Source organism: Cebus imitator, unplaced genomic scaffold (genome assembly GCF_001604975.1).
Source record: "Cebus imitator isolate Cc_AM_T3 unplaced genomic scaffold, Cebus_imitator-1.0 Scaffold241, whole genome shotgun sequence".
Classification (NCBI taxonomy): Eukaryota; Metazoa; Chordata; class Mammalia; order Primates; family Cebidae; genus Cebus; species Cebus imitator.
Genome location: NW_016107556.1, coordinates 1,537,663 through 1,556,618, shown reverse-complemented (window position 1 = coordinate 1,556,618; position 18,956 = coordinate 1,537,663). Strand labels below are relative to the sequence as shown.

General features: G+C 38.3%; 1 protein-coding gene across 2 annotated transcripts; it reads right to left on the bottom strand.

Annotated features, from left to right (window-relative positions):
* Positions 1–2,432: 2,432 nt before the first annotated feature.
* On the bottom strand, positions 2,433–17,558 carry LOC108282466 (ATP synthase subunit ATP5MPL, mitochondrial). 2 transcript variants are annotated; one of them, XR_001816429.2, is made up of 5 exons: positions 14,885–17,558; positions 13,359–13,484; positions 4,189–4,248; positions 3,003–3,031; positions 2,433–2,562 (listed from the first exon to the last, which is right to left on the bottom strand). XR_001816429.2 is itself a non-coding variant. In XM_017498436.1 (2 exons), the coding sequence occupies exon 2, from the start codon at positions 12,698–12,700 to the stop codon at positions 12,485–12,487; it is 216 nt and encodes a 71-aa protein (XP_017353925.1). In that variant the 5' UTR covers positions 12,701–13,484; positions 14,885–17,558; the 3' UTR covers positions 11,639–12,484. The 2 variants fall into 2 exon arrangements, 1 of the variants encoding a protein (XP_017353925.1); XM_017498436.1 differs by lacking the exons at positions 2,433–2,562; positions 3,003–3,031; positions 4,189–4,248 and having other exon boundaries at positions 11,639–13,484.
* Between the last annotated feature and the right edge of the window lie 1,398 nt (positions 17,559–18,956).

Sequence of the window (18,956 nt, the reverse complement as noted above, 5' to 3'; positions counted from 1 at the left end):
TTAGCCACAGATGTGAACAGCCAAGCAGATTAAAAAAAGAAAAAAAAAAAAAAAAAAAAAAAAAAAAAAAAAAAAAAAAAAAAAAAAAAAAAAAAAAAAAAGGCAACTAACTCCAGTTAATATAATAGTCATAAAAGAAACATAAGTATAGTATACCATTTGCCTTGGCAGTGAATAATATATGTAAAGGTATAATAACAAAAAAGTGAGTATAGTGGAGAATGTACTATAACTCTTTGAAGATCTGAGTGGAGTGAGGAGAAATTATCTGTATGAAGGATGATATAAAACAGCTAAATTCTCAATAGTGAGAAAATAGTATCTAAAACTGAAAAAATTAATAGTGCTATAAATATCTCATTTAGAAATATGAAGGCAAATACCAAATGGAATTACCAAAAGAGTCAAAATGTTTGCCTCTTAAAAAAGGAAATTGTAGGGAGATTTAAGGCAAGAATTTATTTCATATTATATTTCAGTTGATCATTTAAGCTAATGCATAATAAAAACAAGTGCTAAATATACAAAAAGAAAAAATCATAGTCTCTGCCAATTCCTGATTTTTATTAAGGCAACTATCTAACAAAGTCATCTATAATATTTATTGTTTTTTAAAGTCATACTTTCTCCTGCTATGTAGTTGTTTTCAAGCTCTTTGTATTTAATGCCAATCATTCCTAACACAGAGGAAATAGCAATTTTAGATTCTAAATTTTTAATGACTGGGCAAGACTATGAATAAAGTGAATTCCCTAAAAGTCTTTTGAAATTTCATGGTCATAATGAGAGAGAACCTTTCGGTTAAAGACTACTGACCCACAAGAAATAGGTTTAAAATAATACTAATTTACCCAACTACTAATATATTTCTCTTTTAATGTTTTTATATGTAAAAATTTATCACCAACTATAAATTATGTGTTTTCTTTATCATTTGGGTTGGGATAGGGTAAATTTTTTTCCATGATATGGAAGTTTTTTTAAGATATTGAATGGAACACTGGTTGTTTCACTAACTGACCTAAGAAAATTTCCCTAGAAAAGTGTGACACTCTAGGGAAAAAGAAAATCCAAATTGAAAAACTAGTTAACAGAATTTACATTATCTTTTCACAGAATTTTGCAACAATATTCTTGTTTATAATCGTGATATGGAAAACTAAGTATATAAGACATGTTATTGGAAAAATCTTCTCGACAATAAATAATCTGAAACATATTTCTGAACTGTTCATAAAATTTACATTTATAAAGCTTTGCACACTTCTGAAAAGCTTTTGAATTATCCACTATCCAACACCCAGAGGTGGAGCTATAATTTGAAACTTTGTCTATGTATACTTTTCGTTATTGTAATTATTATGACTACAGTTGACCCCTGAACAATGTGGGTTTGAACTGCATGGGTCTACTTACTTACAAATTTTTCCGAATAGATACATTGAAAAAATTTTTGGAGCTTTATGATAATTTGAAAAAACTCAGATGAACTGTAAACCTAGAAATATTGAAAAATTAAGAAAAAGTTGTGTCATTAATGCATAAAATATATGTAGATAATAGCCTATTTTATTATTTACTACCATAAAAATATACACAGATTTATTAAAAACCAAAATTTACATGCACAAAAACTGTTCCTGTTTCAGGCACCTTTCACAGTCAAGAGAAATGTAAATATACATAAAGATGTAGTATTAAATCATAATTTCATAAAATTAATTGTAAAACATATAGTAATAATAGTTAATTATAATTGTATACAATTTTATATCTCCTCAGCATCCTTTTTATTTTTTCAAGATGGGGTTTCACCATATTGGTCAGGCTGGTCTCAAACTCCTGACCTCAGGTGATCCACCCACCTCGGCCTCCCAAAGTGCTGGGATTACAGGCGTGAGCCACCATGCCCAGCCTGCATTCATTTTAAATATAAGTTGAAGTTTATTACACCAGAAGCAGGGCTTAGTCACCCTTAACACATAGTTTCCAGTTCTCTGCCTTCTCACAGTTCCTCAATATGGTTGATCCAGCTGTCTGTCATATGTAATTGCCTCATAATGACCACTTTCATATGGAACAGCTATTAATAGATACAACTTATCTGACTTAACCTCCTGACCCTCCCACACCAAAGGAACTGTCCACCTATGCTGCCGTGACCCCCTCTCAGTCGCAGCATGACTCCATGGAACACTTACCTACTTGCTCCAAACTCAGTAATTAGAACTCCTCATGGAAAACCTGGTTGGGCAGTGTCTTGCACCCTGTTAAAAGCTTTCACCCACAGGTCCCTCTTTCTCTTTTGCTCCCCACTCACTGCTTGAGTGAGAATTTCCTCAACAGCCCTCTCCTTCCCTTGACCTGGATCTGTAAGTAATACACTGCTTCTGTCATTTCATGGGGTTTGTTGAATTGCCTCCTCTGTGTCTTACCTGATTGATGCACCTGAAACATAACTTCTTTTCTGTTCAGGGCTTTCCTGGAGAGTAGCTATTTTGGTAGATATAAACTGGACACAGGTCACAAGAGCCATAGGGGTGTGTGCCAGTACAAAGTTTCCTGGGAGAGAGACACATGATGACAGGTAGGACACTTAAGCATAAGGTCATCCACCAGAATAAAGAATTATCAGATGAAAGGTACACTGTAAACATCCATAACCAAATTCCCTGGATCCTCAGGGCAGGGATAGAGTTGATAGCCACTCTCACAAAAGACCTCAAGACCAACACAGAAAGAAAAAGTATGGCCAGGTGCGGTTGCCCACACCTGTAATCCCAGCATTTCGGGAGGCCAAGGCAGGCATATCATGAGGCCAAGAGATCGAAACCATCCTGACCAACATGGTGAAACCCTGTCTCTACTTATGTTGTCCATAAGAGACTCACTTTGCCTTTAAGGACACACTTTTACTGAAAGTGAAGTAATGGAAAAAGATATTTCATGCAAATGGAAACCAAAAGAAAAAAAAAAAAACAAACAGGGATAACTATACTTACAGCAGACAAAATAGACTTTAAGTCAAAAACTGTAAAACAGAGACAAATATGGTCATTACATAATGATAAAGGGGTCAATTCATCAAAAGATTATAATAATTTTAAACACATATGCACCCGATATCAGAGCACCTAAATATGTAAAGTGCATATTAAGAGATCCAAAGGGAAAGATAGGAATATAATAATAGTGTAGGACATCAATACCCTACATTTTACAGTGGATAAGTAACCAGATAGAAATATAAGGAAATAATGTACTTGAACTATAACTTAGACCAAATGGGCCTAACAGACATATATAAAACATTCCTCCCAACAGCAGCAGAATACTCATTTTTCTCAAGTGCAAAACTCTCCAGGATAGATCATATGTCAGCCACAAACCAAGTGTTAACACATTCAAGAATTTGAAATCATATCAAGCATATTTTCTGACCACATTGGTATGAAACTAGAAATCAATAGCCGAAGGAAAATTGGAAAACTCATAAATATGTAAAAATTAAACAACATGCTCCTGAACAACCAAAGGGTCAAAAAAATCAAAATAAAAAATTTAAAGTATCTTAAGATAAACAAAAATAGAAACACAGCTTACCAAAATTTATTGGACACACAAGAAGCAGTTCTAATAATGAGGTTTATAACAATAAATGCTTAGATTAAGAAAAAGAAAGATTGCAAATAAACAACCTAACTTTGAACCTCAAGGAAATAAAAAAAAAGAACAAAGCCCAAATTCAGTAGAAGGAAGGAAACAGCAAGACAAGAGCAAAAATAAATGAAATAGAGACTGAAGAAAACAACAGAAAAGATCAATGGAACTAAGATATTAAAAATTAAAATTTAAAATAGAACTACTACATGATGCTGTAGTCCCACTGGGCATATATCCAAAAGAAATGAAATCAGTATATGCAGAAATAGTTGCACTGTCATGTTCCTTGCAGCATTATTCACAATAATGAGATGTGTCCATTGATAAATGGATAAAGAAAATGTAGCATATAATACGTATATGTACACACAACAGAATTTAATTCAGCCTTAAAAAAGAAATCCCATCATTGAAATCCCCTCAGTGAAATCCCATCATTTCTAACCATATGAATGAACCTAGACAACACTTTGCTAAGTGAAAAAAGCCAGGCACAGAAGACAAATACTGCATAATCTTACTTACGTTGGGATCTTAAGAAGTTTAACTCATAGATGCAGAGAGTAGAATGGTGGTTGCTAAGACCTAAGGGATGGAAGAAATAGGGAGATATTGGTGAAAGAGTACAAAGTCTCAGTTATGCAGCATGATGACTGCAGTTAATCTGCAGTTTATACTAGAAATTTGCTGAGAGTAACTCTTAAATGTTCTCTCCACACACTCAGCAATAAAGACAACTATGCAAGGTGAGGGATATGTTCATTAGCTTAACATTGGTCATCATTTTACAATGTATGCATATAACAAAACATCATATTGTACACTATAAATATGTACAACTTTAATCAATTAAGCCTCAATAAATTTAGAAATGGAAAGAAAGGAAAAACAGGCTGAGATAGAGACTTGCCTAAAATTCCACAGATGAAAACGAAATCCAATTGCAACTTTAGGACATATGCTATTATCCACTCTGTCTCATGACTTCTTGAGATCCTAAGCACCTAAGCTAACAGGTTGTGAAAGCTATTCACAGTCCTCACCATTGGTTAGTGGTATGATTTAGACATTATAACACTGTGCATTTCTGTCTATCCATTCTCATATAGCTAATGAAAGATTCAGAAGATCAGCCTGAAATCAGGTGACTGAGCTTCACTGATGGGGGTTAATTCCAACGTAAATGTCACAACCAACATACTAAGCATTGTCTTCTGAAAATACTATTCTTTGAAGGACAATAAAAAGTGACTTACGGCAAGTGCTAGAAAGCACACTTTTATTTTCTCACATGTTACTTATTCCTTAAGGTATTTAACCAGACTGGTAAAAAGCTTTAAAGCTTATATTATAATAAATCTCAAGTGTACTCCCAAAGGCTCAAAAGAAAAAGTGTGCTTTACAAAATTTGCTTCTTTCCATTCTAAGCATTATGTATTGGTTAGACATTAACTTGCAAGGAAATTATTTTACTTGTGTTGTCTTCAAATAAAACTATTATTATGCCAAGTAAAAAAGTCTGGATTTTCTCTCAATGCTAAGAACTCATGATCCTCACATGTAAATTTAACTTGATAAGTCCTCTCTGTTTCAGGATTTTAACATCAAGGTCTAGTTTGGGATTTAATTTGACAGGCTGTACCTGTCAGCTTTTGTATAGCTTACTTTCATCACAGTTCAAAAGGAGTGTGTGAAAGACTTACTTATAGTAAGTAGGTCACCTGAGACTCATGTTATGCACGAGGAATCCTGGAATTCCAGCTACCTGGGACACTTTTCATGATAATTCAAGGAGCTTGCTCACAATTTAATAACCTTATTGACAATAGCAACCACATTGGAAAAGAATAGTACCATACTCATTTGGGAAATCTGCTTAAGAGATATAGATTCCCCATAGACCTGATCAGAGAAAATAAACACCAACATATATGTGCTTTTTTGTAAGAAAAAGAAGTGGCATGGAAGTTAGAAAGCTTCTGTTCAGGAAAAAGGAGAAGTTCCAGTTGGAGGATTGCATTCTAGCCCATACTCTCAGAAGATTTTAAGAGAAGAGGTCCATGGAAAAAGGCATCATTTAAGAAAATGTCACCAACCCATTTTCTTTAAGGTCAGGCTGGTAGCCATTCACTTTATGCTTCATCTATAGGATACTGTTCCTAATCATTTTGTTTTTCAGTGATAACAACACACAGTTGTTCATCATCTGATTTTTCCCTCGTAAGACAGCTAAGCATTCTGATCTGACTTTCTCAATAGACTGCATTCATTGTATAATAAATTAGATCAATGATTGATTACTTAATAATAGGCTATTGTATTAAGTCAGAGAAGTGAGAAATTGACCAAGGAACAATTCATTTTATGTATTATAAATGGGTCCTAATCCATCCTCTATTTAGGTCTTTGGGTTCCATTACTTAGGTCAAGAGACTATTTACCGTCAAACAAGTTTGACCTTATCTCCATTGGTGATCTTTCAAATGTGGCTCTTTAAGGAAACCAAAATACCTAGAATTACAGTGACTCATTCAGATTGAGAATTATTTAACATTTACTGTTGCAGGCATCATGCTTAGTGTTTTCTTATGCATTATTTCATTTAATCTTCACAATAGCCCTACAGAAATAGGTACCATGATCAATATTTTACAGGTGAACAAACTGAGGTTCAGAGAGGAAAAAAATTATAAAGTTCAGTAATTGTAAGAACCAAATCAAGAATCCCAATTCCAATTTGATGGACTTTAACACTTCTGTTCATCCTACCACTTCTGCTGTATACTTTAGGCTTCTAGCATCACCCTTGTGAGTTAAAATATTAACTCATCTCCCCATTCCTCCAAGAAGTGTGATGTGAATTCCAGATTACGAGGATTTTTTATTTTTTTGGTAATATGACCAGAAATAAAGGGAAAGTACAGGTACATTTTGCTAATATAAATAGCTCTACTATTCAGAACAAAACCAGGATGGTTCAATATACAAAATATGATTTTCAAAACCAATCAATAAATATTCATTGATAATTGAGTAATGTGAATGAAAGAACAATAACATATGACTTATGTTCTCAATCAATTTGAGAAGACAAAACAGTCCAGGTAAAAAGAACAAGTAACAATGCAAGGCTATGTATCCCAATGGCAAAGTGGACTAAACAAGGCTAGAGGGATTCAGAATAAGTAAAGATCTCTTTGAGCTATGTTGGTAATGATTTTCAGCAGGGCTGTATAAATGTAAGTCACAACTTCAGTTGTAGAGAAGGTATAGCAGTTCTAAGGAAGGAGAAAGATACGAGATTGGAGGACAATGAGAATACTAACAGAGACATTCATTGTTCAGTGAGCCTTGAAGGTAAGGTAGGACTTGGAGAGGGCTTTGCTGGACAGTCCAGAAAATGCTGGATGCAATCAGTGAGATTCTTAAGTTCAGGCATCAGTTTCAGTGGTCAGGCAGAGTTCATCCCTTCCCTCATTACACAGTGGTATTTAGAGGAGAGGCCTAACTTCCCTCAGAAGACCCCAGCACGTGATTCGCTCTTTCAACTGAGAAGCCCACTCTTACATTAGGCTGCAGTGCAGAGATTTATCAAATTTACCCCTTAGCTTTGTTCAGTCACTTCAGGATGAATCCTGCACACGCAGGGGATTTTTACAATTGCTTTCAGGATTCAAGCCCTCTCTTTTAGCACTTTATCTGAAGTTGAAAGAAGCAGCCATCACTGACTCCATGTCCAGCATGGAGGTGATTTGTACGCTGATAGCGGAGGCCCCAGTTTGCTTGGGATAGTCCCAGTGGATTCTGTTGTGCTGAGTGTCTACCATTTGAACAATAAGTTATATAGCCACCCATGTTATAGTCCTAACTACCATCCAACTTGGAACTATGAGCTCAGAAAACCACTTTAGTCCCATATCCCACAAAACAGATCTACATTTCTGCTACTGTTCACAGGGGCACAAAGCTATAAGCCAAAAATCCCCACTTCTCCTAGGAGTATGGATTTGGGGAAGGCCTAAAATTATTGGAAGCTCATCCTCTTTCCAAAACCATTTAAACAGCCACTTGGCTGATGGTAACAGCAAATTATCCAGATACTTTGGCTCTTAACAGTGCATCATACCTTTCAAAAAGCACCACTAAATGTCAGTTAATCAGTGTTGAGTGCCTGGCGTTGCCACACAGTCAACCGTTTCTTCTTTATAATGCTCAGAAACAACTTGAGAGGCACGTTAAGCAAATATCAGACATAAATGTTACCTTAAGCAAACAATGGGAGCAAAGAATATAGGATAGGTCAGAAGCAGCCTCCTGCTAGACAGCTGTTCCAAAAGCAAACACATCACAGTGTCCTGGCAGAGTGTGCACTCAACAAATGTTAACGTCTTTTTTGCCCGGGCTCTAATTGAAAATTCTTTTGCCACTTAAATACATGTTTAATTTAAAGGGCTCCAAGTCAGGTTTCTCCCCTGATCAGCTCAGAGACAAAACATGCTGGACAAACAGGCAGGAAATCCCCCTGAACTTCTGTTTCTGGCTGGGGTGACAGTTCACATAGACCATTTAGAACTCAGTTTTAAAGAGTAAAAATGTATTGTGCAACTGTTGTGTTTTGAATATGATACAGTACCTGACCAAGATAGAGTTCACCAACAAGGTTGCACTTCACCAGGACAAATAAGACAGGTGCATAAAGCAAAACAGAATCTAGCAGGTACCCTAAAAGGAATAGAAGCAAACTACAATGGGAACACAAAGGAAGGAAAGATTAGTTCTGACTTAGGGTGTGGTAAGGGCTTCATGGAAGTATAAGGTATTATTTATCATAATCATCATTATAACAACATTACCTGCTATTATAGAGGGCTTATGATTCAGTAACTATTCTAAATACTTTAAATGTATTTTACTCTAGATTAGTCTTATTTATTAAGCTTGACCTTGAAGAAGGGTGTAATTGAGAGAAATAGAAATGGAGAAGAACGGGTATTCCAAGTGGCAAGAGAAGACTAATGAAACACACGATGTTAGGAGGCATTCAGAAAATAGCAACTACTGTCATCACTATTTGTCAGACTTTGGAATATGTAAGGAATTAAAGGAGACAAGGCTTGAAGCAGAAGTTGGTGCCTTAAATATCACAGTGAGAAATTTGAGATTTTTTCAGTAGGCACTGAGGTTTCATTAAAGCAATGACACTTCACCACAGGTCTGTATCAAAATTCTTGGGTAGGGGTGGGGGGCTGAGGTTCTCAAAATACCCATGCCTTATTTCTGGAAACTAATTTAGGAAGTCTTATTTGCAGCCCAAGAATCTTCACTTTTTCAGAACTCCTTGGCAATTCTGATGAACATCCCTTGCAAAACCACTGAAAGGCTTCTCTTCTGGGAACTGTCATGATTAAATCTGAGTTTTAAGAAGACTTAAGCAGCCATGTGGAGGATGACTGGGTAGAGCACAGACAGATAGAAGGGCCTGAGTTAGTAAATACCTGCAACAGGAAGTGAAATGTAAGGAGATTGATGGGGGGTGCCTGTGGGCGTGTTCTGCTGAGGCAAATGAGTGTCAGGGCCAGAATCAGCAGGGTCTGTGCATTGACCAGATGGAAAGAGGGAAGAAGAGATGACTCTGATATTTAAGCCCATGCTGGGAGGATGCTACTGTTCTTGATTGAGATTGGAAAGAAAGAAAAAGGGTCATATTTGAGGGCAAAAATAATGAGTCTAGTTTTAAGCATACTAAATTTGAGATGGTAATAGGTGAGCCTAGGTAGAGATGAATCAGAAATATACATTTAGATAATCAGAAAGGTACATCTAGAATTTGGATATCTTGATGCTTAATTGTGCCAGTAGAATATGACCATACATATAGTCATGTTCTATAGACTATGTCTTCAAAATATTCTGAATTGAGGTAGAGTGTCTGGCTCATTCAAATTTTGTTTTGTTAATTTGAATAAATGATAATGTAAAAAATATTCTCATAAATAATACTTTAGGAAGGACCAGGTGATGACTCATGCCTGTAATCCCAGCACTTCGGAGGCCAAGGCGGGCGGATCACCTGAGATCAAGAGTTTAAGGCCAGCCTGGCCAAAATGGTGAAACCTCATCTCTACCAAAAATATAAAACTTAGCTGGGCATGATGGCACACACCTGTAATCTCAGCTACTCAGGAGGCTGGGGCAGGAGAACCACTTGAACGCAGGAGGTGGAGCCTACAATGAGCCAAGATCATGCAACTGCACTCCAGCCTGGGTGATACAGCAAGACTCTGTCACCAAACAAACAAACAAAAAATTAAAAATTCAGAAAGCCTTTTATTCAAGGGTAAGAGAAAGAAGAGGAGTGACAGAGGAGTCTGACCAAACGCTGCAGGACAAGGAGCCACAAGAATGCTAAGTCTGCAAAGACACAGAAAAACAGTATCAGCAAGAAAGGGTATTCTTGAGTGTCCAATGCTTCTGAATTGTTAAAAAGTGTAAGAGAATTAACTGGTTAAGTCTTTAGGCTGTAAAGGATAGAAGCTGACTCTCACTAGCTTAGACAGAAAGAAAAAAAGGAATTTAAGGCCAGTGCCTAAAGAAGGATTCTGGAAGAACTCACAGAGAGTCAGCAGAGGAGATGAACAACCAAGGTTTGGGAAGGGTAGGAACCAGGGCAGGTCTGGGGGCTTCCTAGAAATCTATGACCCCTCTCCCAGGGTGATGCAGCCATTAATACAACTCTGCTCCAGAAAATTCTCCACCTCTCCAGTCCATGCTCAAAATCCCAGGAGAGAGAAGTGACCAAGTTTGAGTGTGTGTCTCTCTTCTAACTATGGCCAGGGAGCAATGTCAGCAAAGCCAGGCATTCACCCCATTCAGGGGCTAGCACTAGACCCCAGGGAGAGGAGGTCACTGAAGGTTAGCACTACTCCAAGAAGCAAGCTCCGCTGGAGTGTATAAAACTTGTAGGAGCCAGTTTGCAAGGTACTGACATATGGAAGAGGGCAATGACGCATGACAATGCTGTTTCCAGTCCCGCGTCTATGAAAGGAAAGAAGAATGGGCTGGTGGCCTGAGAGTGGCAGACTTGAGGGCAGGGTTTTAGAGGCAGTGGAGACTTAACTACACTTGTAGACTGAGGCTGAATCCAGTGGAGTAAAAAATTAACTTACAAGAAATAAAGGAGGTAATTAATGGCACAGAGACCAAATATTTCAGTCAACAACACACTGAGCAGAAGAGATCCTGAGGAACTTTGTAGAATTACCTGTATGTTCTATACAAGATAAGAAGAAGGTCAAAAATCAGGGAGATTGGATAGTTTCTCTCTGTATATAGGGGTGTCACTGAAGTGGTCAGAAGAGCTTGAGATGCTTGCACAGGGAGAAACAGTGAAATCAAAGCAGAGATACACGAAAACTCTTTAGAGAGGAAAAACTGGCCTGTGGGCTTGCAAAACTTGTCTATAACAGAAGTAAACACATTAACTTGACTAAGCAAAGAATACATACATTAAAAAGTGATTTTGTAAGTTGGGCATAGAAAAAGCAGGAAGAGTCACTGAAGCAAATGTTAGTAATTTCTATTTCAGCACCATCCAAGAGAGGCAGTGACTTGGCCAGTATTTCCAGGTCTGTAGGCCAGAAACTTTCTTACCCTGAGGTGGTTAAACAGTCAACTTTCTTAGCTTGTGCTCTGCATTCAGGATAACCTTCTTCCTGATTATGGTTAAGCTAAACTCTTAAGGAAGACTGTGTTCGTCAAATAGACCTTTACATTCTGGTCTCTATGCAGTAATTTCTTCTGAAGAAATAAATTAAATGGTTTCTGATTTTGACTGGACTTTCCATGGCACTTGGCACTGATCATAAGGACTCCAGAATTATGATAGTAATTTATTATTAAAAATTGATAAACTGCTGCCGTGGTTGGAGCAGACACTGCTGATCGCCTATCCCTTATCTGTGTTTAGTAACATACTGTCAACACTGGCCCATACATGGGCCAGTGTTATTGATTGATTGATTGTATTACATTATTGAAAAATAAAAATAATAAAATTTAAAAATACAAATAAAAGATACACTGGTTTGTATTGACTCTTTTAAGTTTGATTAATGTGCAGAACTAACATCTGAGATAAGCGTTTCTTTCTATGGCTAGATAAAATTACAGCTCCTGGCCTGCATGGCTGCATTCAGGTCATGATGCTACCTTGGGAGGCCTGTAAGAGGTCATTAGTGGTCTCTTCCTGGCATATGTGCCCCTGACATCATTGTTTGTTCTCTAGCCACTCTAGAAAAAAGCTGATCTTTCTATACTGCCCATTTGGATCAAAGAAAAATGTTGGTGGAACAAACACAACTTGCACAACTTTTATTCCCAGTAAAGAAATTCATTTTTTGACTGCTGTTCACCAGCTTCTATACCAGGGGAAATTCAATTATTAGCTTTCAGAGGTGCAAAAACTAAAAATAAGTGACAGTAAGCGTTAACTATGCGCTATATAAGAACTCTGCATCTCTGTGCGTTATCTCATTGAAGCCACAGTAACTGTCCAGCATCTAGTAAGAATAAGCTCCCCGTGCCTCAGCCATGTCTCTGGCCTGTGTACTAAATCTTTTGAGTTTACTCAGCAACGACCTCTGTTTCCCACTGTACTCCTGATCTTTGCTGTTGTTCAGTGCATCTCACAGATCCATTCATTCATGTTATGAACTAAGCTATACTTATGCAAGTATACAGTGATGTTCCCCGTCTAACACAGCCTGCTTAAATTTACAGGCTGACTGACGTTTCATTTCACAGGGACTGCAGGTAAAGCTGGTTAGGGATGACCATGAGCGGGCACTGGAGCTTTCAAAACTTTACTTCTTTTATCAGCACTCTGGATTATATAAACGATGAGAGTCATCATCCCCATTTCTACCCAAATATCCTGGTAAACTTGAGTATAGTAGAGCTTCATGGAGACCCACACATTTTTAATAATACTTTGAAGCATGTGTACCTTTTGCCCACACCTGCCTGTATCTTGCCTCATGTTCTGTGCACAGCAGTGCCATAACCTGGGGTGTAACCTTCTCGGCTATAATTACTTAACCCTTCCGTGTCCTCCTGGGCTGTAATTACTCCTAGCAGTCAGAGCATTCTGACTCAGCCAGGTTCAGGCCAGAGCACAGGTGGGTAGCAACTGCCCTGGCAACAGCCCACAAAGCCAGTAGCCCCCCAAGGCTTGCCTCAAACTTTCTAGCAGAGAATTATTCATCTCACTCTTGTACCTCTTCCTGTTACTCTCATGCCCAGAGTAGGTCTATGTCCACACTCCCTTCTGTGGATCAGGAGCACCAGATTTGTAGTATCTGAACTATGTCAAGTAACCTAGCTTTTCTTTTCTACCTCCTGCCCATCAGAATAGCTACTTTCTTAGTGCTCTCTTACCACCCAAAGAGTAAATCTTCTGTGAAAATCATCCCAGTAGTGTTTGTCTTGATTTTCTAGAAATTTCCTTAGAAAGAGATATATTTAGTTTCCTTTTAAATATGGTTTATTATTACAGCATTATTATTAATAATAAAACAATGACGGAGATGTCTGTTCATCAGCAGGCCTTTAGTAATTTTCTCTGAATACTATTTTTTGTCTTCTGGAGGAGTCTGCCTGATCAAATGAAAACAGGAAAGGAGTCAAATGTCACTCACCATGATCTAGGTGACCAACTTGTCCCAATTTACCCAGGACTTCTCTGGTTTTAGCACTGAAAGTCCTTCATTCTGTGACACTCCTCTATCCACAACAAACTGGAACAGCTGGGCATCCTACCACCTCTAAAGAAAAGACCACAATGAACTTAAGATAATACTAGAATTACCACTTTTGTTAACTTAAAAGTCTTTTCTAAGGAGATTTTTTCACTGTCTTATTATTACATATGTTATCTGTAATATATATTATATTTAATATCTATATCTCCAATATGATCAGAAAGTGAAAAGTATATTATATATTATAACAGCTATAATAATACATTTATTGAATGCTTGTTACATTCTAGGCAATAAGTTAATGCAGCAACTCTGTACAAAGTCAGGGTTTTTAATTCTAATTTTCAGATAAAGAAAGTAAAATTCAGAATAGTTAGCAAGGTCCCACAACTAGACTTAAACTCTGGTATGTTTGCTTCTCAAACCCATGCATTTAATTATTTATGGATTTAATATTTCATTGCAGGTAAAAAGAGAAAGAGCTGCAACAGTCTGAGTAAAGCAAAGGTCTAGTTCCATTGCCATTTATCTGGACAAAAACAAACATCAAGCTACTGACAATTTATTCTATAATTACAACCAAGGTAATAATTTTGGTAAACTTAGGAGGATACTCCCTTCACACAATGTCCAATCTTAAATCACATCATTTTAAGGGTAGAATACTAGAAGCATCTATTAAGAAGACATGCCTGGTATCATCGTTATTCAGTAACATCCTAGAAGTTTTAGGCTCTAAAATAAAAATTTCCAAAAGGTTAAATAGATATTAGGTTTCAGTATAATTATTACTTGCAAATCATGATGGTCTATCCAGAAAAACTATAAAAATCAGAGGAAAAGCAGCTAGAACAAATAAGATTTTACATAAATATCCAGAATAATATGCTTCCAAATTATTAGCCTCTGGAAATTTCTGGTTTGGTAGTATAGAGAATTCTGTTTTCTTTTTTTTCTCATGCAAATGACATGCTAGGGATTAGAGAGGGGCCAAAATAAACATCCTGAGATATTTATTACATATCTCGTGGTAAATTACATCTGAGCTACTGAGCACTGGGCTCACTGGAAAAGAGGCATAGCATTTAGGGCATCCAATCCTAGAAGGGTGGCTGGGGAGTTCCACTGTCTGAATTGGAGGTAGAATGGCCCTTTTGTGCTCAAGAGCCCCAGAAACAGGATACGGCTAGATCCAGAAGAGGCCCTAGGGAAAGAAAATGGTTGCTTGCAGCTTTGGGTCTGAAAGATGGTAGATGCCGGACCCACCCTAACTCAGAGGTCCATAATTGGTCCAACACCCTGAAGGGGTGGCATGGGGTGAGATGATACACAGAGGAATTTAGAGAGATCATATCCTTTATCGACAAATTTGGGACAGTTCTTGAGACTGGAACAGGATCCTCTGAACAATTATGCCAGGTATAAACTGAGGCTGTCCTGGGTCAACCAGCACATGTGCTTACCCTTGTGAATGCACCTGAGGCCAGTGTCAGGAGCTGGGGCATGGCTTGCCTATGCTGGCTGCTGCTCTGCAATGGTTGCTTTCTCTCATGGCTCCAGTTAACATTGCAGGATAGGATTGCTGGTGACCTTAGGAGTGTCCATTTCTATCTTCTGGAAGCATTGTTTGCTGATTCTTGGGTTGCTATGAGACTTGGAGACTGGGACTTGGGCTCCATATTGCAGGGAAAAACTGTATCATAGATATATAGTTAAATAATGAGGTATACTTATCTGTATTTTTTAACTTTCATCTGAGAACATAAGTTATTTCTATAATGATAGTATACAACTTCCCCCAGGCCACACCAGCCTGTGGGTACACATAAGGCCATCTTGTTATGAATTCCCAAAGCTTCCTGGCTCATTTTTCCACATGCCATGAGCCCCTATTCCCTGAGCCTCATCAGGAGGTGTCACATGTGCTTGACTCACTCCACAACCTGAGCTACTCCTAACTGCTCCCCTCATCAGTAGCCAGCATCTGTACCGTTGTCCTGCCAAGCACAGAATCCCCAGGCTGCTGAGGCTGAACTTTACTGGAAACCCGAAACTGTGAGAAACAGAGGTTTCTTATGGGGAACAGGTGTGGAAAAGAAAACTTACTTTTTAACTGTATGCTCTGTTACGCCTTTGGAAGTTTCATATTGTGCATTTATAGCATTCTTTCAGGGATAGTAATAATTAAAAAGAAAAGAAAAGCAGTATGGGTAGTTGTATAGGAGCCAGCTATGTAGCTCCCTGGTTTTTATGTTATATTCTGACTGAAGAAAACAAACTAAGCAGGCCTGCCTGTGGGTTAAACACCCCTGCCATTTTACTTCTCAGCCCTTTCTCTGCTTAGAACCAAGGCAAGCATTCAGGGGCCAGGGGTTCAGAATCAAATACCAGCCACGCCCCTGTAATTCCCACTTCCTTCTGATGGTTAAAGACTTTGTTACTGTGATAAGTCAAACTCACTCTGCCTGGAGTCTCAGCCTTAGCCCCTAAAAAAAAGACTCCAATAGGTTACCCCAGAAACTCAACACAGTCCCAAGATAAATGAACCACTAACAGGGAACCCAATGAAGGGTTAACATAGGTCTAAGAGGCGAAAAGTTATTTAAAAAAAAGATAAATGCTCTGAAAAACACCAATTATAACTAACAATTATTCATAAAACCCTGTAAAGGGCTCTTGACTAAACCATTAATATGCATAACCAAACTCCTCTTCTTCTGGGCAGGGCAGTTCAGCCAAGAGCATGTATTTATGTAGTTAGTGTTATGCTTACAGAAGTGGCCCAGGGAAGACTTAGTTCTTTATTAAAAGAGGGACTTGTGGTCCCTATGAAACCTCTGAGAAGTTGGGTAGTATCAACAGCCATGCACATTTATGAGTACCTGACACACAGCAAATGCTTAACAAATGTTAGCTTTTTAAATTATTCTTGCAGTTGTTTCTATAAATTTTTGTAAAAAGTGACTTAGAATGTCAAAAACTAAAATTGGTTTTTAAAACCTGGAGTTTAGTTATCTCAGGAGAGTCACAACAATATCTCAAGGCCATATGTTACAGTTTAAGCATTAATTACTCTCTTCAGAATGGCAGGATCCACTGCTTTTGGAAGATTCTCAAACACTATTCAAGAGGAACAATGATTTAGATAATATTATAGGCTTTGCTGTCACCTAGTGGAAAATTCTATTATTATAAACAATTCACAATAATAAACTCATTGTGAGCTGTTGAACCAAATGGTCATGTTTCAGTGATTGCGAGCTGACTTCCATTGGCTTGCATTCTACAATTAATCATAATACCAAACCTCTGGTGACAGTCCAACTCTCCGTGGATGCACTTGTTTCTGTTTTTGTTATTTTTAAATCTACGACAGCGAATCCTGTGTGAGCTGCCTCATCAGAAGCCAGCAATTGCAGAGAACATTCTTGGAGACTGCCAGGTCTCCTGGTCACTGGAACACTGCCAGATTCTAAGAGCAAAGAGAAAAACAAACAACAACTAAAAAAACCAACCTCCAAAAAGCTACCTAATTGCAAGTACCCTTTTAAAGTGTTTTCATATATTGTCCTACTTTATTCTCAGAAAAACCTGTAACATGGAGAGCATTTTTTCATTTTTAAGATGAGAAAATTGCAGCACAGAAAGGATAACATAGGAAGTCAAGCAGAAAACAAGAAATCAAAGCTGTCTTTTGACTTCAAATTCGGAGCTCTACCTAAGTCAATACCCTGCCTACCAGGACCCTGCAGTTGGCTCGTCAGAAATGTCAGGAAATAAGCTAACCGTTTGGTTTCTCTTGAGAGCGGTCAAGACAGAAGACAAGGCCCTGGGTCCACAGGCCACTGGGTGGGAAGATACCTTCTTTCCCTTCTTGGGGTTAGTCCCACCACTCTACCCCTGATCTCCTGCCCTCTGGTTCTTCTGGGCTCTTACTAATGTTAACTGTCCACTTTTTCCAATTCTCAAACCTCCCCCTCTCCATGGGCAAATCCCTTCCAGCTTTAAAGACCAAAACCAAAACTCTGCCTTTATCTGTATTTCTCTCCTGCCCTTCCAAATAGGCTTACAAGAAGGCATATTCGTATCACATTTCACCCCCCACAATTACTCTTTTTTTTTTTTTGAGACAGTGTTTAGCTCTGTTACCCAGGCTGGAATGCAGTGGCATGATCACAGCTCACTACAACCTCTACCTCCCGGGCTCAAGAAATTTTCCCACCTCAGCCTTTCGAGTAGCTGGTACTACAGACATGCACCATCACACCTGGCTAAATTTTGTATTTTTAGTAGAGACGGGGTTTTGCCATGTTGCCCATGCTAGTCTCGAACTCCTGAGCTCAAAGCTATCTGCCTGCCTCAGTCTCCCAAAGTGCTGGGATAACAGGCATCAGTCACTGCTCCCAGCCTACACAATTACTCTTTTTTTTTTTTTTTTTTTTTTTTTTTTTGCGCTGCAGTCTTGTTCTATCTCCCAGGCTGGAGTGCAGCAGCACAATCTCAGCTCACTGAAACCTCCACCTCCTGGGTTCAAAAGATTCTCCCACCTCAGCCTCCTTGGAAGCTGGGACTACAGGTGCCCACCACCACGCCCAGCTAATTTTGTATTTTTAGTAGAGACGGGGTTTCGCCATGTTGGCCAGGGTGGTTTCAAACTCTTGACCTCAAGTGATCTGCCTGCCTCAGCCTCCCAAAGTGCTAGGATTATAGGTGTGAGCCACCACACTTGCCCACACAATTACTCTTTAATGCACCCTAGTGTGGTTTCACCACCAATCCCACTCCTCAATTCCATTTACCTCCCCCTGGAAGCCGTTCAGGTTACCAAGGACCATTTACTTGTCAAATCCAGGGGACTTTACAGTTGTCTGCTTTACTCCTTGGGACACTTCAGGCTATTGACCATGGTCTCCATACGAAATTTATCCTTCCACAGCTCCTGAGCCATGGCTCCCCTTGGTTCTCCCACCATTTACAGTTGCCACTTTTTTTCTCCAAGCTCCCTCCAGGAGAACTCTCAAGGGAGTAATATCCCCCGATACCCAACTCCACGTCTTTGGCTTAGACCTCTTTCCTGAGCTCCCATCAAATTGGATCTCCCAGGACATATTGAATCTCAAAGACACTGCATCAAATTGTACCCATCACCTTCACCCAAATTGCTTCTCCACCTGCTGCCCAAGCCAGGTATCTAGAAGGTATCAACAGAAAAATGTAATAGTAAAAAAATTCGTGGAAAATCCCTGGGCTTAAAGGGAGAATAATTGTTTATGCCATTTAGTTGAGAAGAGAGATTCACCTAAAGATTTTCAAATTTGTCTTGTTTTTATTTTGTAAAAGTTTCACATTTATAGAAGTGGCTAAATTAGGACAATGAGCTGTCATATATCCTTCACCGAGATTTGCCAATTGTTAATACTTTACCACACTGGCTTTCTCTCTTTCCACCTATAACTATGTTATTGTTGTTGCTATATTATTGTTGTTGCTCTTAAAAGGTAAATACCAAAGTATTTAGGGCCTATGAAAGGGCCT

Bases quoted from the DNA above. Each gene is read 5' to 3' on its own strand.
- LOC108282466 (XM_017498436.1), bottom strand. From the start codon at position 12,700: ATGAGGCAAGATACAGGCAGGTGTGGGCAAAAGGTACACATGCTTCAA.